General features: G+C 41.9%; 1 protein-coding gene across 1 annotated transcript in view; it reads left to right on the top strand.

Moving 5' to 3' along the window:
• The window catches only part of RRM2B (ribonucleotide reductase regulatory TP53 inducible subunit M2B), a 1,174,820-nt gene that overhangs the window by 841,674 nt on the left and 309,259 nt on the right, over nucleotides 1-23,887 (top strand). Inside the window, exon 7 of the mRNA XM_044065668.1 lies at nucleotides 1,183-1,287. Coding sequence (XP_043921603.1) covers nucleotides 1,183-1,287 — 105 coding nt within the window. The remainder of the gene's footprint in view (nucleotides 1-1,182; nucleotides 1,288-23,887) is intronic.

The following is a 23,887-nucleotide window of genomic DNA, read 5'->3' as shown; positions in this document are numbered from 1 at the left end:
CAGAAAACACCCCAGCTGGGAATTGAATGGGGGAACCTCTTGCTGTGAGGTGACAATGCTATCCACTGTGCTACTGTGGGTTTTTTAAGACTTGCCCCCCCTAGCTGGCACTTACTACTGATGAATTTTTCATCATTTACATTATCTTCTTACCCACACCCACCCTCCTGTAGAAGTGGAGCCACTGTTCCAATAGAAAGACTAAAAGGATCTATGATATGGGAGACTTTTTTATATTTGTTTGTTATATTTGTTTTTACTTTTTATTCTGATATTGTATGTCTTTATAATTAGGGACAAATTTGATGAAGCTGGCTTCAAAGCTCGGCAGATCTGTATATAGACTTTGACTAAGTGTTTAGATCTCTTTACTTCTGTGAAGGTGCATCACCTGGATCATCTTACATGGAAAACATTCTTTAAAGGAGGGAGGTGAAGACAGGCTGCAATGGCCCCTTTTATGACAACCATCCAGCATCCAATCCATGGGCACTGTAAGAGCTCACCATTTGTCCAGTCCCCTCAGCTGTCTAACCAGAAGCAGTTCCCATGCCGTCTCTGTCTTCCCCAGGACAATTTGTCTTATATAAATGCAACTGCACTTGCCTGATAATTGTCATGTTTCCAGCAGTACTCATCTGTCCCACAATAAAGGAAATGAGATTTTTCAACTTGGATTGAGTCTTCCGGAGTTTTTCTTTCTCATCTGAATATGCTCTGTTTTCTAGCAGAAAAGTACTAAGGCAATTTTCTGCTGACTGCTGACACAAATTGAACACCATGGGCAGCAGTAATAGAAATTTCCAGTATATGCATGTGCATGAGACTGTTTATTTCACTTTTACTTGCTCTCCTTTGGATTTCTGACCTCAGAAACCCAAGCTAGACCAGTCTGCTCCTTGACAATTCAAGTGATTAGAAACATGTATAACTAAAGAATAGAGCAATCAGATACTGAATGAAGTGTTCTGAAATTCATGCACTCCATGTTTTATTAACCATTGCTAATGGTTTTAGCCTTCTTAGCTGTCAGCACAGAGATTCCTCCTCTGGAAGCAGTGGATGTCACAAAATCACATGCTAAATAAACATGTTTTGTTTTTTTTCATGTTTTAATTGTCATGTGTATATTACTAACTAAAAGTCAATAGTTGCACATTTCTTCTTTTTTTCTTGTTTTAGGGCCTCCACTGTGATTTTGCATGCCTGATGTTTAAATATTTAGTAAATAAGCCTTCAGAAGAAAGGGTCAAGGAAATTATTGTCGGTGCAGTGAAGATTGAACAGGTATGCTACATATAATCTGTCTTTTCATTCACATAATTTAGATGTTCTATGAATAACTCAGTCATTCAGAACATTATTTCACTGCCTGGAATGCCTGAAATATTAAATGTGCAAATGTATGAGCTAACTGGTGAATTAATTCTGTACATCAGTTTATGTATTGGGCCCTTGCTTATGTTACTGTTCTATCCATCCTATAGTTTCCCACAGATTGTATCTTATTTTATGTCATCCTGTTGTGTATTCCTTTGAAGACCCTGATACGGAAAAAAAGGTTTATTCTTTGTATAGTGGTTTAAAGATGTGAAATATTAACCCTCCCCGTTTCTCTTGATGGACTTGAGTTTTACCTTGTCTGAGCAAATCCTGCTACAGCTGAATGGGTCCTGATTGTTTCATATCCCATAAGCTAAGCACTGAGCATAGCCACATGGAAATCTTGCATGGGATAGGGTGTTGGATAAAATATCAGTGGTACCTAACAATGTACCTGTAAGCCAGACATAAATAATTTTAATATTTCATTATTATATTTATGTGTGTTTCTGTGATATATGCCTTTCTCTTGCATGCCTATGTGACCGTGAAACACCCCTGAGATGCTATACTGACCATGGCCCAGGCAATATTGAACAAGCTGAGTCATCATTCACAGGAGTCTTGGACTTCTGCCATTCTTTTTTCTTTTTGTCTAAGTCTTTCCCTGGCAGCTGACATCTTCAGATGGCTATGCTCCATCACCATTACATGTGCCAAATTATGTAAATGTGTGTCTGTGTGTCTATGTCTTGTGTGTGTTTAGCTACTGTAGATGGGAGGTACTTGGCTGATATTGAACCATAAAAATCTACTGCCAATCATTAGCGGACCGGAGTTCCGCTATGGCGATCCCTAACCGGGAAAAGCCAAAAGAAGAACATTCTAATTCATCTCACTGTGTGCTGTACATCTCTTTTACCAGTAGGTGTTGGTATTGCAGTTTTCTTCTTCCTTCCCTAAGTGGCCACTAACTCCCACTCTTTCTTACTGATGTGTCCAGTGTCTGGGTCATTAGTTCATCCCAAATCATCTAAGGTACAGTCAGGGTTGTAGTCCTCTGGATTGTGGAACAACCATAGTTTTGTTGCTATTAACCCCATTTTAATGAGAAACTGAACTAGGAGTAGAGAACTAGATATCACTGAAGTCCTTAAAATGAAATTCATGCTGCATTATATTTAGACTGCCTCATCTTCTACCTCAGAAAACTATGGTGATTTTTCAGAATCTAACACGAGGAAAATTCTTATTTTTAAACACCTTTATTAAATTCACATATATTTAGTAAGAATATTGGTACACATAAATGAAGGAAAAAGAAAAATTATTACAAACAATTTTCATTTTCATGCATTATAGATATGGTATCTTTTTTAACAATTATGATTTACTCCAACATTACATAGATTGCTCAAGTCCTACCTTCCCTGAAATGTCAGTCCTCCTCCTGAAAATTATTCTACTTGTATTATTTCCACAAATTTTATGTATTTCTGTGTAGTTTGCTCCTTCCCTTTTCTAAAGATCCCACCTCCAATTCTTTTATTTCCTTTGCAACATTCAGTACTTCAGTTGTGGTTTGTTTATATTTTGATTTCCATTTTTTAGTAATTGCTTTTGTGATAGACAGTAGCATTACATTTGGCAAACCCTTACTAGGCCTAGGCAGTTCAGCTTCTATATCCCAGCTCAAAATAGTAATTTCCTGAGTTACAGTAATTTCCTGTTCCAACATTTCTAACAAAGTAAAACAAAAACAAAAGATAAACTGATAAAAAGCACACGCAAGGTCACACAGATTCTAACAAATCTAGCTCAAACAACTTGAAATGTAATATTAGCACTTTTGTTTTATTTTAAAAAACTTCTTCAGATGAAGTGAACCAAACACACACCATTTAAATACAATTCCAAAAGGTCGTGTGACGACTTTTTAAAAATCATGTGATCAGCTTAAAATCATGTGACAGCCAAAAGATTTTAAAATCATGTAGTCAGTTTAAATAATTTGATAGCCGAATCTTCTGAACAAATCATGCAATGAGGCAACATATTCAATAAGTTAAAAACTGAAGTAAACAAAAATCAAAAGCTGAATATCTGAATACATAAACATGTAAACTTTCTTTTACCATACAATAATAATTAGTTTTATGTAAGAGCAATCATTATTGTAAATACTATACTGAGAAAATTTGTCTAATAAAAAGATAGCAATATCATCTTTCTAAAGCTCAGTTTTAAAAGACAGCTAATAGAAATCTGGTCATTCATCCCTGGCCAAGAACTTGGATTAAGTATGAGCTGTCAATATAACTAATGATGTTTTTCATGTTTCACTGTTGCAGTCATCACATTTGGATTATCCTGCCAGGGGTAGTCCTCAGTCGGCCCGAATACCAGAGGCTTAGTATTTCTGCGTCGGTTGCTGTCGCTTCAGGACTGACGTCAGGTCATCAGTGGTATAAAAACAGGCAGCCAACGCCATTACATCAGTCTTTCTTGCTGAGGAGCCCGAAGCAGAAGCAGTTTGCACGAGTGCTGGCTGGCCGCTACCTGAGTTTTCATTTCTGAAATTGAAGTTGAAGTCTTCTAAAGCTAAATACCCCATTGGGGATCCTTTTTTCTTGCTCTAAACGATGTCAGAAAAAGCTAACAATTGTCTTGCCTGTGGAAAGCAAATACCACACCGAGATTTCCATTCTAACTGCGTCACCTGTTTAGGCCCAAACCACGACGTCCCTCGCTGCCGGTTTTGTGCTTTGTTCAATGCCTGAACTATACGTCTTCGGGCCTTTATTGTAGCTAAATACTTTTGCTCTCGATCTCCGTATAACGAAATGGCTTCGGTAAGCCATCCAACTACCGATCTTATGAAAAAACATAAGGATAAAGACAGAGACAGACCACACAGGTCCAAAACTGCTGACGAAGCTTCCGTTAAGCTAGTCACCAGTTCGCCTGTACTCAGTGAGGTGCTTTCACAGCCCCTGATGCCTGCTTCAATGGATTCGCAGGTCATTACCGAGACCCGTTCAGAGTCCGGTATCCCGCGAGACTCTTCTTTGACTACGTAACCTGTGGATGTCCCTACCTTGGATGGTTCAGGAGCCGCTGTGCAGGCACCGGCATCTGAGGAAGTTCTTCACACTACCGATCTTCGACACAAACCGACGACTTCTTTCGCATCTTCAGTTCTTTCTAAAACTACTGAGTTTCTAAGGCCCAGAGTATGAGCTATACCTAAAAAAATGATGACACAAGCTCAAGTGCCTGCTTACTTGCCACAATCACAGATGCTTAAAATGGCGGAAGACCTTATCATGCTGATTAGGGGAAGCCAGCCTTCCCCTGCTAAAAGGAAAAGAGACTTGTCCACAGCAGCTTTATCTGACCAAGAGTCCTACGACTCTGAGGTTTCTGATTATGAAGACATGCCCTTATCTGCTTATGAGGATTCATATGCAGAGGAATCCATTCCTTCTGCCTCTTCTCCAGAGGATTTTTCTTTTGGTGAAACCTTACATACCTTGATTGACCATTTCATTTGGAATGCCAGGATTATCCTCAGTCCAAAAAAAGACTCAGGGAATTTTTACATTTACTACAACACAGACCCTTAGTTATCCCTCCTGTTCTGGATGTTGTGGATAATGTCTTTATGGAATCCAGTCTAACTCCTGATACTTTACCTCCTGCTCCCAGGAAATCTGACCAGTACTACAAAGTCCCTGACTCACACAAATTTCTTTTCAAGAATCCTACTGCTGATCCAGAGGTCATTTCCCAAGGATCTAAAGGAATAAAAGCAACTACAGCTAAGAATCCCACCCTTGGACAGGGATTCCGGAGCATTAGACAGATGGGGTAAAAAAGTATACACCTGTCCAACTCTTGCCATTAGAGCATTAAATTGTCAGTTTCACATGTTGAAATACCAGCAACATACTATGGAAATTACTAAGCAAAAATTATCTACCTTCCCTGACTGTGCAGAAAATAAAGAATTACAGGAGCTTATGCATTCTGCAAGCCAAGTCAGCAAGCATACCCTGCAATGTGGGTTTGACACCCTAGAAGCATCTTGCAGGGCAGCAGTCATAGGTTCTGTACTTAGAAGGCATGCCTGGCCTAAGGAACAGACCTTGCCAGACCATGTCAAATCAAAATTATTGGACGCACCTCTGAACAAAGGCAATCTGTTTGGCACCAAAGCAGAAGAGGTTTTAAAAAAGATGGAAGAAAAAGCTAATATTATGCAAGACAGTCAAAGAATTTTTGCAAATACAGCCTCCAAGATTCAGTAGGCATTGCCCCTCAAAACATTGGTCCTTTCCAGCCCCCTCAAGGCCACCTCAGACTAGACCTAGGGGAAGCAGAACCCCCCCAGACAACAGTCTCAGGGTATGCAGAGATCTAAGCAATGGAGTACCTCTACTTCTAAAACAGCGAGTGCTAAGCCACCCCCTTATGGAAAGAATTCACAATGAGTTCTCAACTCCTCCTCTCACCTCTGTCCAATTGCTTGTGCCCCTAGGATGAAAACTTACCTACCATGCAAAAAACTGGGCCTCCATCACCAACGATCGATGGGTCTTCAACATAGTATCCCAGGAGTACAAATTTTATTTCCACACACTGCCAACCCCAAAAGGGTTCCCAGATCTTTGTCCAAACCAGTGGGCAGAGGCACAAAACCAAGTTCAGTCTATCCTCTCCATAAGGGCAATTCAATCTGTTCCTGCAGAACAGATAGGCCAAGGTTTTTATTCCAGACTTTTCCTGGTACCCAGAAAGGAGGGCACCTGGTGCCGAATCTTAGATCTATCCATTCTAAACACCTTCCTGGTGGTACCAAAATTCAGAATGCTCACCCTACAGCAGCTTCTCCCTATGCTGTCCAAAGATGCCTGGTTAGCCACACTAGACTTAAAGGAGGCCTATCTGCATATCCCAATCAGGGACTCCTGCAGGAAATATCTGCGTTTCAGGGCAGGATCTATGCATTATCAGTTCTCTGCACTTCCCTTTGGCTTATCCACTGCTCCCAGAGTTTTCACAAAATGCCTGTCTCCAGCCATTACCTTTTGCAGACAAAGAAAGATTCAAATTTACACCTACTTGGATGACTACCTGATTCAGGCAGACAGTCAGGAAAAGCTGTTGCAGCACCTGACATTTGTAAAGGACCTTCTAACCTCACTGGGGAACACTATCAATGAAAAGAAATCCAAACTAGTCCCCAGGCAAAAAAATTGTATTCTTGGGAGCAAACTTGGACACAGCATCCCAGATGGCATTCCTTACTCCAGAAAAACAAGCCTATCTGACAGGCTGCTTCTCTCAAATGGCCACCAGAACCCAGTTATCCATAAAGGAAATCCTGCAAGCTGTAGGGTTCATGGCCTCTTGCATTCTATTAATTCCATATGCCAGACTGCATATGAGGAAACTTCAGTGGTACTTAAAAAGTCTTTGGTGCCAACATTCTCATGACCTGAAAACTGTCATATCTATGATACCTTGTCTAAGGAAAGAGTTCCTTTGGTGGGCAGAAGCAGCATGCAACCACAACAATGGACTTCCCTTTACACAACCCCATGCTGCCCTGACCCTTACTACAGATGCATCAGACTATGCCTGGGGTGCACATCTGGACAGCAGGTGCATTCGGGGCCACTGGAGCCCAAATCAAATTAATCTGCACATTAACCAGAAAGAGAATGCTAGCTGTTCAGCATGCTCTGACAGCTTTCAGATCCCTACTCTCTCCGGGGCCTCTTCTAATCAAAACCGACACCACCACAGTGATGTGGTACATCAACAAGCAGGGGGGAACCCACTCTTACCCACTCTGCAGGCTAGCCATGACCCCTTGGAACACAGCCTCAGCCATGCATATTCAACTGCAATACGAATTCCTGTCAGACAACCAAAACTCTCTGGCAGACAACTTAATCAGAAATCTCCTAGACCCACATGAGTGGCAATTAAACCACAACACCTTCAGCCTTGTGATCCAGAAATGGGGTACCACAAAGGTGGGCATATTTGCCTCCCCCTACAACCACCACCTCAGCAAATTCTGCACCAGGGAACATCACAGCAAGGCCTCGAAAGTGGATGCCCTGTCCTTCCACTGGGAAAACCTCTCAATCTATGCATTTCTCCCCTTCCTCTTCTTACCAGAGTACTACTCAAAATAAGGGCGGAGAGACCAAAAGCAATCCTGATTGTCCCTGACTGGCCACGCCTGCACTGGTACCCACCACTGTGCAGTCTGTCTCCATTGCCTCCATGGCACCTCCCTCAGATTCCAACTCTCCTAACTCAGCAGGAGGGAGAGCTCTTGTATCCACAATTGCACACCCTGAACATGGCAGCCTGGCTTATTTCTTGACTTTTGCTCCAGTGGCTAGCCTAAGCAAGCAGGTCCTGGATGTTATATTTGAAGCCAGATGACCCAGTACTAGAAAATCCTATGCTGACAAGTGGAAAAGGTATTGTTCCTGGATCCAGACTAAAGGAGCTGACCCTACGCAGCTATCCTTACCTCTCATCCTGGATTACCTAGCAGACCTACTCCACAGGGGCCTATCCTTCTCTTCCATTAAAATCCATGCCTCTGCCATCTCTGCACATTACAGCACTGACCCACATCTCTTCTCACACCCTCTCATCAAGTTCATCTCCCCCTTTGAGCCTGCAGCTTCAGCAAAGTTAAAATTCCTCTCTTGGAAAACAGCCTTGCTTTTGGTCATTACTTCAGCTAGAAGAGTGTCTGAGCTACAAGCACTTATGGCCGTGGAAACCTTCATCAATTTCCATGCAGACAGGGTCTCCCTCAGGACTAATCCTACTTTCATGCCTGAAGTGGTGTCCAGTGTGGCTCTCAACCAATCTATTCATTTGCCCACCTTTTTCCCTAAACCTCAAAATAAGGGGGAAAGTATCCTCCACTCTTTAGATGTGCACAGACAGCTCAGATTCTACCCAGATAGGTCTAAGCCCTTTAGGAAGTCTGACCAGTTACTAGTCAGCTTTGTACCAGGGGCAGAGGGCAAGGCCATATCAAAACAAACCATCCCCAAATGGATAGCACACTGTAACGATTTCTGTTACAAACACCATGGAAAACCACCCCCACAGGGGGTCAGGACACATTCCACTAGGGCAAGTTCAGCCTCTACAGCCTTTCTCAGAGAAGTCCCTACCAGGGACATCCTGGAAGCTGCAACATGGACTTCTGTTCATACCTTCACCAAGCATTACCACCTGCCTATGTTTTCCAAATCCAGGGCAGGCTTTGTAACCACAGTCCTGCAGGGCATTCTAGCCAGCCCCAACACTTTTTAACAGCCTCCACTCATTCTTCAGATTTGAGAGTCAAACCAAGTGTGATGACTGCACCCGTGAAACACAAAGAACATAGTACAGTTGTGTACACTTACCATAAATGTAGATGTTCGAGTGTATTCACTGTTGCAGTCCTGGTTTCCCACCCTCCAACCCCCTTGTCCCTCTCTCTCTTCCTCAATCCTTACAGGGCTTTTAGTATTTACTTTCTACTAGTGGTGTTACTCCACCATAACATACCTCCCTATTTGGGGGCTCCTGACATTTGGGGCAAGAAAAACTGATGTAATGTTGTCGGCTGCCTTTTTTTATACCACCGACGACCTGACATCAGTCCTGAAGTGACGGCAACCAACACAGAAATACTAAGTCTCTGGTATTCGGGCCAACTGAGGGCTACCCCTGGCAGGATAACCCAAGTATGATGACTGCAACAGTGAATACACTCAAACATCTACATTTAAGGTAAGTGTACACAACTGTACATTCTTCCAACTTCCCACCAGGCTGGATAAGGAGAAAGTCACGGTTAGTAGTTTGTCAGGTGCCAGAATCCACCATATTATATACGCACTCAAGTCTCTTAACAAAATATACTGCTATGACTGTCATAGTCCATGTTGGCATGAGCGACTTGAGACATACCTCCCTGGACTGTATGAAGAGAGACATGATTGAGCTCACTGAATATGTGTCCCAGGCAGGTATGTCCCTAGCCTTAAGCAGCATTTTACCATCACCCAGAATGATGCCCCAATACAAACAGAAAATGATTGACTTTAACAACTGGCTTAGTTTCTGGTGTCATTTCAGGGGGATCCAATACCTGACAGCCTGAGAAGATATGATCGACAGAAAATGAAGCTTTGCTAGAAATGGCCTGCATCTGTCTCACTTGGGCTTCAGGCTTCTGAGAAAGGCCTTTGCCTCCCCCATAGTGCCTTTTTTTATGAAAAGTCATGAGGTCAATACTACCAACATAAAAATTTCAACAAAACGGAAATTAAAGGTCATGATGCTAAATGCTAAGAGTCTAAACATGAAACTACACTCATTGCAAGCATTCTTAACCCTAGAAGATGCTGACATCTCTGCAGTCACAGAAACCTGCTTCAAAGCTGCAGAGAGTACCCCAGCCTTACTTGGTTACTCATCCTCTCTTACATTCAGACACCAAACTGTGGGCAGCAAAGCCAATGAAGGTGGAATTTCAATATATATTAAAGACACACAGACCTCCAGGCTGGTCAAACAGTATGACACACAGGAGTCACTCCAGATGCAGGCCCACAAATCTGACACCCACTCCACCTATATAGACCTCTTCAAATCTATCAAGATTCAACCCTTTACCCTGATCCTGGGTGACTTTAATTACCCAACCATAGACTGGAAAAACTACTCATGCTAGAACACAAATGCCATGAGATTCCTCAATTTTTTCAATGCAAATGCCTTGGAACAGCTAGTCGATACCCCCACAAGAGGTGATAATATCTTGGACTTGGTATTAACCAATATGAGTAAACACTGCAGCACCCCTTCAGTATTATCCTCCCTGGTAAGATCCAACCATAAAGCGGTCACTTTCAAAGTTAGCATCTCCTGACCCCATCTAGCTAGAGTCAAACAAAAAAACTTCTCCAAAGCTGATTACAACCTCTTGAGGGATGGTAAAAACAGCTTCACAGCCCCCTCCCCCACTGTAGGAACTGGCACCAATGTCCAAATCTACACCAAAGTACTGTACGAGCATATATATAGCTGCATGGAATCAGGAATACCTGACATGACAAAATCATCCTCCACAAGGAAGAGTAAACCTGTCTGGTGGACATCTGCAATAAATAAACTATATAACAAAAGGAAACAAAAGTGCTGTCCAGGACCAAGAAGGAGCAGGTGCCCAGTTGGAAGCAATCTCTCCTTAGCCTGAACAAGCAAATAAGAGCACTAGTGAAATCCTCTAAAGCCAACTTTGAGACCAAATTGGCCACATCTACTAGAGACAGTCATACAGCCTTCTTCACATATGTCCACAATCTCAAAGGAAGCACCCAGATCTGTTCAGAACCGGTGGTCAAGGACACCACATACACAAATGCTGTAGATATAGTCAATGTACTGGCTGACAGATTCAGCGAAAATTTCTCCCCTCTGTCCCCCATCAGTAAATCAGGACATCCCCAGTACTGCCCCCACCACAGCTTATCTCTGGGGAACAGGTCATCACTGTCCCCTCAAAGGCAAAAAATGAAGCCTCCATGGGACCCAATAACATCCCAGGCTGCATCCTACATGAACTCAGGCATGAACTTGCAGCACCATTAGGCACCCTATTCAACCCAAGCCCGAATACCACCTTTGTCCCAGCCAAGTGGTGGACAGCCACTGTTCTCCCTTTACACAGAGGTGGAGCATCCACCGATTCAGGAAATTATAGACCCGTCAGCCTAACTAGCTTGATCTGCAAGACCATAGAATTGATTATCTTGGATTTCATTAACAGGGATATTGTCAACCTCCGAACACTCGACCCCACACAGTTTGGCTTTGACAAGGAGAGGTCATGTCTGCTAAATCTGGTTGACTTCTTTGAGACAGTCACCAAAGCCATGGATGAGGGGAAGATGGTGCACACAGCCTACCTTGACCTGGCTAAAGCCTTCGACATTATTCCCCATTCGGGCATAGTAGATAAACTCTCTCAACTAGGCATCAATCCATATGCTATCAGATGGGTAGCAAACTGGCTCACTGATAGAACCCACCTAATCAAAAATAGGGGAAGCCACCTCAAGCAGTAGACTTGTAATGAGTGGTGTATCCCAGGGATTGGTCTTGGGGCCTCTGTTATTCGGGATATACTTCTCTGAGGTGCAGGCCAAAACCAGTGGGCTATGGCTGACCAGGTTTGCAGATGATTGCAAGCTGGATGCAGTCATCAATTCCCCAAGTGATGTGGACATCCTCCAAGAGGGTCTCACCCAAACAAATGACTGGTGCCAGAAACATGGCCTCAAGCTGAATGCCAAAAAATGCATCATAATTCCCTTTGGGGAGGGTGATGTCCCCACATATTATCACATTAATAACAACATCCTAAGTACACAACCAGTGGTGAGGAATTTGGGCACCTAGGTTGATAGCAATCTGACTTTTGACTACCATGTTGCTTCCATTGTACGGAAGGCTTTCTACATGGCCCACCTCATAAGTAAGGGTGACTCATCCAGGGACAAATAGGTCATAACATCCCTGTATTCTTCTCTTATAAGGCCAGTTATTGAGTACAACACCCCCTTTGGCATGTACCTCGCAAAGCACATGCAGCAGCTGGAGAGACCACAGAGGTTCCTCACCAGGAGAATCCAGGGCCTCAAACATCTACCCTACACAGATAAGCTAAAGGCCCTGTCCCTCTACTCAGTCTCCTACAGATTCCTCAGAGGTGACCATTGTCTGTCATACAAACAATATCAGACCCCACCCTGATGGGACTGCTGCATATCCGCAAGTAGTCAAGCTCCACTCGAATAATCCGCATGTATGACCTCAACCTGGTCTGTGACAGAAATAGGACTTGTTGGCAGGACAGATTTGTGTCCCAGAGACTCCCCCTTTTGTGGAGTAGACTCCCTCTCATAGTCAAGTAGAGTAGCTCATTAACCTTTTTTAAGCACAACCTGGATAACTGGATGGGGAACAGACAATACATCTCCTGGGATTCCACCTGTGTCCCTGCTGGACAGTGCCATGGGGTGCTGACTTGTTGGAACATGGGCTAAATTCTTGGCTAGGCTTATAAGGGCCACAGGACTAATAGCCTAGTAACTTCCTATGATCCTGTGAATTGTGCAGCACATAAACAGTCAAGGGGCATAAGGCTATATCCATCTGTGGTTAGGTGGTACTTGTCTGGCAGTTAGCCAAAGATAGGGGCTGCAATTGCTCAGTGGATTACATTCTTGGGAAAGTGATTGAACTGGCAAATAATCTGAGTCATGCCTCTACTTCCCTACTGGAGCTACAGATCTACAGACTGTGTCTGGTCAGGATCTTCCAGAAGTGAGGTATTCCAGAGCTTGGCCTTTTGCCACAAAGGGGAATGTGGTTCTTCTTTTCTGCTTAATGCATCAAGACAAAGGTAGAGGTATGCCTCCCAACCTCACAGTGCAAGAATTTTGGGCAATGCTAAAAATAATGCAGGAGTGGGGGATAACGACCCATAATCAAGGACATATTTTTAATATTGCTGTTAGAAAGTTGCTACAATGATAGGTTTTGCATTATCATGCATTTTCTGAAGGATACAAAGTCTGAAACTCTAATGCTTGTCAATCCTTAATGATTTGCCAGAAAACCACAAACTTTATGATGAACAGACTCAAGAAATGAGGTATAAATCTGAACATTCTACAAAATTCCAGAAGTTGAGAGGTGTAGGTAGAGGATGATGTGTTTTTTCCTCAGTGACATGTGGGTCTTTTGCAGTTCAATGAAATGACTCGCATAGAATAACAAAATAATGAGAAAGTAAAGCTTGCAAGGCACAGCATAAAAATTAACAAAATAATGCAATTTTTTTTTGCAAGGGGACAAGTTCCCCCTACACTTTACATGTTATTAACTGCAAGACTGTGCAACTTTGGAGGTAAAGGAAAACATTTTTACTCCTATAGTTCTGAGATGCACTATAAACTCATTATATCTGTTGATTAAAATGGGAGATAATTAAACCTGATTGACTAAACATGGTTTGATATAATCCAGTGTAACTGTGCCCATACATTCCATGACATGGGAGATTCCCATATGCATTCTCTCCATATTCACTGATTCCTAGCTCACAACACCAGTGTGCCATACAACAACAGCCCCTAAGGCAAGACAACATATCCAACACTTTAGTCATGGGTGACTCTATAGTCAGGCACACTGATGTCCCACTCACCAGGCTGAACAAGGAGAAAATTACAGTCAGCTACCTATCGGGTGCCAGGATTTGCCACATAACGCATGCACTCAAGTCACTCCACAACAAGTACAAATATGACTCTGTCATTGTCCATGTTGGAGTGAATGACTTGAGACGTACCTCCCTGGACTACATGAAATGAGACATGGAAGAGCTCTTGGATCATGTGGCCCAGGCAGGTATGACCCTAGCCCTGAGTAGCATCCTGCCTTCACCCAGAGTGATACTATAGTATAAGGACAAAATGATTGACTTCAACAATTAGCTAAGCTTCTGGTGACATTCAAAGGGGATCCAGTATCTGTCTGCCTGTGACAACATGATCGACAGACCACGATGTTTTGCCAGAGATGGTCTGCACCTGTCACCCCTGAGATTCAGGTTACTGGCTAAAGCTCTTGCCACCCCTATCGTGCCATTTTTAGGCAAAGTTCAAAGGACAAAACCACCATGATAACAGTTACAAGCATGCAAAATTTGAAGGTAATGCTACTCAATACTAGAAGTCTAAACCTCAAAATGCACTCTCTCGAGCCACTCCTAAAAATGGAGAACATCGATATCTGTGCAGTAACTGAGACCTGGTTCAAGGCTCCAGAGAGTACCCCTGCAATACCAGGCTACAACTCTTACCACACTTTTCGGCCACCAAACCAGGACCGAAACACTAAAGGTGGGGGAGTGTCCATATTCATCAAGGATATTCACAACACCAGGCTAGTTGCCCAACACAATGCGTCTGAAATTCTCCAGGTGCAACTAACACTAGGTAAGACTGCATTCCAAATTGTAGCTTGCTACAGATCCCCCACCATGCCCCAAGATTCTCACTACACCTTTCTAAACATACTGGAAAATATTAAGATACAACCAAACACCCTACTACTGGGTGATTTCAACTACCCTGCCATTAACTGGGAAAACTACTCGTGTACCAACACCTTTGCCCAACGGTTCTTGGAATTCATAAATTCCAATGCCTTGGATCAACTAATCCTTAGTCCCACCAGGGGCTCCAATATCCTTGACCTGGTCATTACAAACATGGGAAATCGATGCTCCACACTTATGGTCACCCCCTCGTTGGTCAGGTCTGACCATAAACTAATCACTCTTGACATACACATCCCACCCCCACCCCCCAGTAAGGAAACCTCTGTAAAAAACTTCTCCAAAGCCAACTTCATGCTACTCAAGTCAGAAGTGACAAACTTCATGACACCCATGCAGACAGGAACTGAAAGTTCTCTTGCTGAGTCCTACACTAAGGCACTGTACGAGCACATCCACTTGTGCATGAATTGTGCCTTCCCCAATAGTACCAAGATGCTCTCTTCCAAAAAAAGGAAGCCAATCTGGTGGTCCTTTGCCATAAACAAACTTTACAACAAAAGGAAGAAACTGTTGTAGAAAAGAGGAAAATCCCAGGATGCAAAAAACTCCCTTACCAGCCTCAGTAAGAAGCTAAGATCACTCATAAAATCCTCTAAAGCTAGTTACGAAAATAAAATTGCCAAAGATTCCAAAGACAACCACAAGGCATACTATAGCTATGTCAAGAATCTAAATGGCAATGCTCAGCTCTGCTCTGAGCTACAACAGAATGGCATTAAATATACTGATCTCAAGGATATTGCCAATATCCTGGCAGATCGATTCAGTGCAAACTTCACCCCCGTCTCACCCCCTAAAGGGCCCGTCTCAATACTGGAAAATTGCCAAATTCTGGTAATAACGGCCACACAGGTAAAAATGCACTCTCCAAAGCTGAGAATACAGCATCCATGGGACCAGACGACATCCCAGGCTGTGTACTACATGAACTACAAAATAAATTGGCACCTCACCTAAGTGTCATGTTTAATCATAGCCAACCTCAGGCTTCATGCCCACTGAGTGGCGCACAGCTACAGTTATCCCACTCCACAAGGGGGGAACTACCGCCCCATCAGTCTAATGAGTCTGATCTGCAAGGCCATGGAACGTATTATCATGGAATTTATAAACAAAGATATTGGCAACCTTCAAACACTGGACCCCATGCAGTTTGGGTTTGTGAAGGGCTGACCTCTTGTCTTCTGAACCTGATTGACTTCGTCGAATCAGTCTCCAGAGCCATGGACAAGGGTAAGGTGGTCCATACAGCCTATCTGGACCTCGCCAAGGCCTTCAACACCATCCCCCACTCTAGAATCATAGATACACTTACTAAGCTGGGCATTAATCCCTACATCACTCGATGGGTTGCCAACTGGCTTACTGACAGAACCCACACTGTAATAGTAGCCGACTCCAAATCCAGCTCCAGAAAAGTGACAAGTGGAGTACCTCAGGGTTCAGTTTCGGGACTGCTCTTGTTTGGCATCTACTTCTCTGAAGTACAGGCCAACACTAAGGGACTCTGGCTAACAAAGTTTGCAGATGACTGCAAACTGGGAGCCATTATTGAATCCCCAAATGATGCGGATATTCTACAAAAGGGCCTTACAGAAACAGATGCTTGGTGCCAGAGCCATGAGCTCAAGCTCAGTGCCAAGAAATGTTTAGTTATTCCTTTGGGAAAAAACATGTACCTGTGAATTACCACATAGGTGGCTGTACACTAAACACCGAAAGTGTGATAAGAGACTTTGGGACACAGGTGGACAGTGGTCTCACCTTCGATAACCACATCGCCACAACAGTCAGGAAATCCTTCTATGTGGCACACCTCATCACTAAGGGCTTTTCATCTAGAAAAAATGAGGTCATTATCCTACTATACCCATCCCTCATTATACCCATTATAGAATACAACACCCCATTTGGTATGTACCTCTCAAGACATCTGCAGCAACTGGAAAGGCCGCAGAAATACCTCCCTAAAAGAATCACAGGCCTAAAGCAGATGCCCTATGCTGACCATCTAAAAAAACTCCACCTATACTCTGTCACATATCATCTACTCAGAGGCAATCTCTGCGTAACATACAAGGCTATATCAAACCTAGAGCTGTTGGACATGCTACACTTAAAGAAATCCCAATCCCTCAGAGACACACATTCCAGGGATCTAATCCTTGTCATCACAATGAACAAAACATGCTGGAGGGATAGGTTTCTGACCCAGAGACTCCCCAGACTCTGGAATAGATTGCCCATCCATGTCAAGCAGAGCGCCTCTTTGGCCCTCTTCAAAAGGAACCTTGATGTTCGGATGGGAGATAGGAAATTCACCCTGGGGATCACGTCAGTCGCCCTGCTAGACAGGGGTCCACAGAAGTAAATAGTGTGGGAAGAAATAGCCAGGGAATTGTTATGGCTAGGCTTGTATAGGCCCTAGTGTCAATAGCCTAGTACCAACCTATGAACCTATGAACCTTGCCTTAATGCAAAGTTTAGGAAAGAGAGACCAAGACTCATTCCCTTCATGCGTGGTGGCTGAAGAAGACATGGTTTCAGTTAAGATTCCTTGCAACATAGGAGGTGCTGCTGGTCCTAACCAAGGATGTCCTCAGCAGCTGTTTCCTGGCTTCAAATGTAGATCTTTAGATCTTGCCACATTTGCTGGCTGAGGACCTCAGATATTATTAAAGTGTTCATGAAGGCATCCACTCAATAGTACCTATGCCTCCAAGAAGAAACCTTTCTTATCTTGAGTAGACTGGTAGTCTATACCATCTTGGATGATCATTTTACATTGATCCTGGTCTGTCTCACTTCAGTTGTATAAGGATCATGATGCATGTGTTAATGATTTCTGACCATGTTAACCATATGGATGGCAGGGGTGTCCAGCTGGTCAAATAATTCCTCAGAAGAGTTCTGCATCTTTTTTCCCTTCAAGGGATTTGAATTTCATGGTTGATAGCCTTGTCTGTTTGCCATGTGATCCTGCTAGTTCTGAGTCATTGCAGTGCATGCTCCAGGTGAATCTCTTCATTGTGGCCATCATCTCGTTTTCTGGGGGACTTTCCAGAATTAATCATCAGCTTCCACCAGATCCTGTCCATATTCACTGGGTTTTCTGACCCCACTTGACCTCCACCAGACTCTACCTGATCCACATCTGGGGCTAGTGAGAAAATTGAGAACAGCAGTGCAGAATCAGCCTGCTGGTGGCGAATATTTCTGTTTTTTGATTATGCCTTATGTTTTCCTCTCCAACTGCACACATTCATTGTTGGCTGAAGGCAGACATGCAATGGTAATGTGCTGGCAACTCTCCCAGTGTTCTCCTCCTATCCCTTTATAACAATACCACTCATTGCATTGTCAGTGCGTTGTCAGAATCTGCCAAGCATTATTTATATATATATATATATATATATATATATATATATATATATATATATATCTATATATATATCTATATATATATATATATATATATATATATATATAGATATATATATATATGTGTGTGTGTATATATATATATATATATATATATATGTGTGTGTGTCTGTGTATATATATATATATATATATATATATATATATATATATATATATATATATCTATACATATGTATATCATATATATATATATATATATATATATATATATATATATATATATATATATACATATGTATATCATATATATATATATATATATATATATATATAATAAATACATATTGCAAATCCTTGTTGTTGTGTTCAGGCTGGGTTTTTCTTCCCATGGTGATGCAGCACCACCACAGACCTTTTCTAATCTTATCAACTTCAGACCATATTTAATCCTGTACCCAGTTATGCTCTTTCATTCAGGCTGCTAGCCCCCACTTAGCTAGTGAAATGGTGTACCTAGAGGCGAGCTGGCCAGGGAGATACCATGACTGGATCTAGAAGGTAGTGACTTACTCAATGTTGTCCTAGCCACTCTATGTGCTGATGTCATTTTTCTTAAGGCTAGCTCCTTACCTGGCCTACTTAGGACTTTGACGTTTCCCTTCATTTACTGTATTTGCACATTCTGGATCCCCCAATTGCTTTTTCAGTATGTTTATGTTCATTCTTGTTCCTACTTCCATAGAAGGCTTTCAAATTCAGAATATTTCCTAGTAGCTACCAGTTGTGAAAGTCTTCTTAAAGTAAGATAAAATAAACATAGAAGTACTCACCATCAGAATTTATATTTTAGAGTACTTGCTTTAAAAAAAGGTTTTAACAAACTGAAGTAAATGTAACTGTTTTCTGAAGAAAAATGTAAAAGCTATGCAAAAGCTGTACTTGCTTCTTGTGACACATGCATCAATGTTATAAAAATGAGTTAAGCTGTATGAAAACTTATGCAGTTGTTTTTCTGTAAAATGCATTAAAGCCTTCATGGAAATCTGGTTTCAAACAGATACACATACAAGTGGAGTTTAGATTTGAAAATGTGAATCCTGAGAGAAATTGGAGACTGTAAAATGCTTTTCTAACTGAGGGGAGGAGCTTGCTGTAAGAAACAGTCTTAACTTAGTAACTACTGATAATTTCTTCCAAGGGTCTTACATAATGCTCTGGAATTCTCTGACTGATGTGTCTATTTCAGGTTTAGAAGGCAGCTATCTTTTTAAAAAATAAATCAGTCTTTGTATGCCTGTTGAAGAGTGCTGCTGACTGCACTGATTGGAAAGAGACCATAGGCATTGAGCTCATTTTCAAAGTTCTGACTGACAGTTTTCTGCAACTGATAAATTATTATAAAAGTTAGTGGTGGGTGTATTACAGTAAATCTTCAGCAAGTGGTAGGAGTAATACCAGATAGCTTTTAGGTAGTGGTTTCCAAAATACCATCTTTTTTTTAAACAGTACAGTTGTATAAGTATGTATGTAAATGTTCGTAGAGCACACTGCCTTACTGGCATATGGGTAGTAGTGCCCTGCTACTCTATCTGTGACAGTCTGTCAAAGCTCAGAACTCCTCTCCCTGCCTGTCTGTGGGTGTGATAGATCAATCACTTGCAAGAACAGGGATTGCCTTTTAGACCCACTGACATAACCTATTCAGTTTTCTAGGATCTGGAAGGAAGAGAAGATGTAATGCAAGCTTGCAAACATTTACTGTTCCAAATAAAAGAAAACATATGCACACACAACAGAAAATGCCACTGATCAAAACTCAACAACAACTCAAACACCAAACTATGTACATCCAAAAAGGGAGATGGTGGGTAGGCGCTGTGCCCCCTCTCATTCAGCAGAGAGGAATTGCAGGTTTACTTAAAAATATTGTATGATGCATGAATCAATGGAGTTAAGGTTATCACATGTGGGGCCTCATCCTAGAAAAGATCATGCACCCTGCGGATGTCAGGGGCAGCTGATGAGTGGTCCCAAAAGAATACATTCTTAAAGCTAATCAGCATAAAGGAAAAAGAAAACATATGTTTGGGTACTGAACCTGTTCATCTTCAAAAAGAAGCAGACTGAGGAAACTTTGAGACTTCAGAAATCTCAGACGCCACATGCCCAACAAAATTAGGATCCTAGGGTATTTGAATAGGGGAAAGAGGGCCAGTACTGGTCAAAACCTGGTTTTGCACCTTTTAATCAATGGCCTGAATAATGAATCCAACCATAGCCACAAGCTTATTTGAAATACAGTAGAAATTGCTACCCTGCTGTATGGTGGGTCATATTTCTCTTTTATGCATGCCCTACACCACTGGGAGAATCTCCAGTGGGAGATGATTTAACACTGGCAATTGTTTCTGCACCCCTGACTCCCTCTGGACCTGAAGTTTGGTTCTCCTACCCTGGAATTAGGCACTAGCATCAGAAGACATGTCTGATCCTCATGTCATTCCCAGATGTGGTATTAACACCACACCAGGAAACCTGGATGTAAAGGAAGTTGAGTGGTACAACAGTCTTTCCAAAGCTACTCTACTTGGAGTTACAAGCCATAGGGATGAGACATAGTTCTTGATTTAATTCTATGTTTTTGGTGTATAAGGGATAGATAGTGGTGGTGGTGGGGTCACCATATCCGAGTCCATTAAGTCAGGGGACAACAAACTAGCCAGCTGAATACCAAATACTAGCTGCATGGTCATCCCAGTAAAAAGATGGACAGATCCCACTAATTTTCCTCTAAACAACAAACTAAAGACTTTTTAGGGATATTATTCTAAACATTGCACTGAGAAAATGACAGAATTTTCAGTAATGCAGTTCAAAGCAGGACTAGTTTCAGTCAAGAGGAATATATACAGGCTAAAACAGTATTAGACAAGAAATAAATTATAAACTGCAGAAAAATTCCTGTGAAAGATTTTTAACATACAGAATAGAACCAAAAGTTATCTAAAATCGATTTGTGCAGGGTTACTGTTTTAAAGACTGCATTGAATAAAATGACAGTTTCAATAACACAGTTCCAAGCATAAAATGCATGGAGAAAAATACCCTAATTTTGTAAGAAAAAAAGAACTTCAGTCAAAATGAATGGATACAGACTAAAATAGTATTGTATAAAAATGTCATAAATTGATGAAAAATTCCTGTCAGAAATGTTTATCATATAAATAGGCATCCAAGTCATGATTTAAACTAAACAAAAATGTTTAAAATGCTGTAATCTTACTCAATCACCTCAAATAACCATAACTTCAAAAAAAAAAGCTGCAATATTAGCTAATTGTCCTGTCAAAACTTCCAAATGTAGCTTTTAAGCAACAGGCTTTACTGCACTAGTCAAAGTAAAAATAGAAGCATATATACAATTTATAATCAGAGAAACAGTCAAAGCAGCAGAATATACTATTCAAGCACTGATTGAAAAGGCAGTAGGGACAGGGGGATAAAACCCAAAACAGTTTCTTATCTGAGCTCAGCAGCTGTAAAGTCCAGAGTTGGAAGGAGTGGTCTTAGAGGTAGTACAGTTGTGTAAAATCTTACCATAATGGTAGATGTTCTTGCCTTCACTACTGCAGTATTCATAACTCATGGGATTCCCTGCCGTGGAAGCCCATCGTCTGGCCAATCTACCAAATCTTACTGTTGCTTTAAGGTATGCTGAACGTCACCTAGAAGCTCCTGGCATAGGGCATAAAGATGACTTTCAGGCAACCATCCTCAGAACTGATTGCCCTAGTAGGAACAGCAATCCAAGGAAAACTAAACATAAGCTGCACATCCAGGAAGGAAAAAAAGACTAGGAAGTTGGAGGGAGGGAGTGAATACTGCAGCAGTGAAGGCAAGGACATCTACCATTATGGTAAGATTTTACACAACTGTACTATGCCCTTACATTCACTGCTGCAGTATTCATAACTCATAAGAGAGTGCCAAAACTCAAGAAGAAACTTAGGAGGAAGATGCAGCAGTAGAGCCCTCTAAGAAGCCATGAAGAATGGCATCAGCAAAACCAGCTCTAGCTCTGGAGATGCCATCCAGCTTGTAGTGTTTGGTAAAAGTATGCACAGAAGTCCAGGCAGCTGATCCCTTGAAAAAAACACACCAGAAGAAGCCACAGCTCTAGTAGAAGGAGCCTTTACAGAAGAAGGAGGGCTGTCACTATGAAAAGTGTAACAAAACAAAATAACCTTTGAAATCCAAGTAAAACTAGTTTACTTAGAAACAGCCAATCCTAAAAACATAGGATGAAAGGAAACAGACAACTGATCAGATTTTCTGATAGCTTTAGTCTCATCCAAATAAAATTTGAGATGTCTATGCACATCTAAGGTATGCAGCAACCTCTCATTGTCAGATTGCAGAGAGGGGAAAAAGTAGGCAAATTAATAGACTGATTAAGTGACAACTCATTAACCACCTTGGGCATAAAAAGAAGGATTAGTATGCAAGGACACCCTGTCCTCATGAAATATCAAAAAAGGCAAACAAGCCATAAGGGCTTGCAGCTTAGACCCCCATCTGGCAGAAGGAGCCTGAATCAATTTCTCCAGAATTAAATTTAGATCCCAGGGAGGAGGAACAGGCTTCCTGGTAGATCTAATATTAAGGATGCCTTTAAGAAATTCCTTAGCCTCAAATCTAGAAGCTAATGGGGGAGTTAAAGGCAGACAAGCAGAAAGAGTTGATAAGTGGGGCTTAATAGAATAATAGGCCAAACCAGCATTGATAAACTCACATAAATAAAAGAGAACCAAAGGAACATCCGCAGTAAATGGGTCACGGTCACAATAAAGACACCAAATGGAAAATATCTTCCATTTACATAAGTAGAATTTCCTAGTAGTAGGTTTCGTGGTCTCCTGCTGGACCTGCACCACATCCTCAGAAAAAAGGTGTCTATGAGGCACTCCCTGAACCTTCAAGGAGTCAAATGTCGCTCCTCATCCCATATCTGAAGCATCTGTGAACAGATCCTGAGAGGGAAGAGGAGGATGAAAACGGAGCCCTGGATTCACAGACAACTGCTGAATCCACCACAGTATTCCTTCTTGAGACAAGGGAGAAGAGGAACTGTAAAGTCTAGAGGATGTGCATGTTGAAGCCACACCGACTTCAGAAACCACTCAAACTTCCTCATGTGGAGTTTGGCCAGAGGGAGCATCAGAATGGTAGAAGCCATGAAACCCAAAGCTCTCAGAAACTCCCTGGCTATAATGGATGCCAGAGGAAGAAGAGTTTGAAAGTAAGAAATGAGAGTTAAGGCTTTTGGAGGAGGCAGGGATGCCAGCATTGGCACCGTCTGAATCCTGCAATCCAGAAAGACATGATCCTGAGAAGGAGTCATGGAAGTCTTTTTAAAGGTTATTGTGAACCCCAGGCTCTGAAGAAGAGAAATCGTAAAGTGAAGATTTTTGCAAAAGGACATCTGGAGAGGATGAAGTTATCCAAGTAAAGAAATATTTGAATCCCTGAAAAACCTGCAAAAAGCAATCAGAGGAGCGAGGCATTTGGTGAACAATCTTGGGACAGTAGAAGGGCCAAAGGGCAAAGCAAAGAACTGAAAATGCCAGGAAGCAACAGAGAAATGCAAAAACTTCCTGAAAAGATGAAAGATCGGAATATGGAGATAAGCATTCTTGAGATCCAGTGACACCAGAAAGACCGGAGAGAGCAAGAGAGGAAATGGGGTCTGAAGGGACAACATCCAATAGGAAGGCACTACAGAAAAGTGTTTAGATGAGAGAGTTCTAGAATCAGTCTCCAAGTACCTTCTTTTCTGGGCATTGAAAGATTCTTGAATAAAACCCTTTCCTCCTTTGGGACACAGGCACTTCTTGAATAGTAACCTGAGACAAGAGATCTCAAAGAACCTCTGTGAAAAATGGAAGTTGT

The sequence above is a fragment of the Protopterus annectens genome, chromosome 3.part0, assembly GCF_019279795.1.
Source record: "Protopterus annectens isolate FY-2018-M chromosome 3.part0, PAN1.0, whole genome shotgun sequence".
Lineage (NCBI taxonomy): Eukaryota > Metazoa > Chordata > Ceratodontiformes > Protopteridae > Protopterus > Protopterus annectens.
This window is presented reverse-complemented; position numbering and strand designations above follow the sequence as displayed.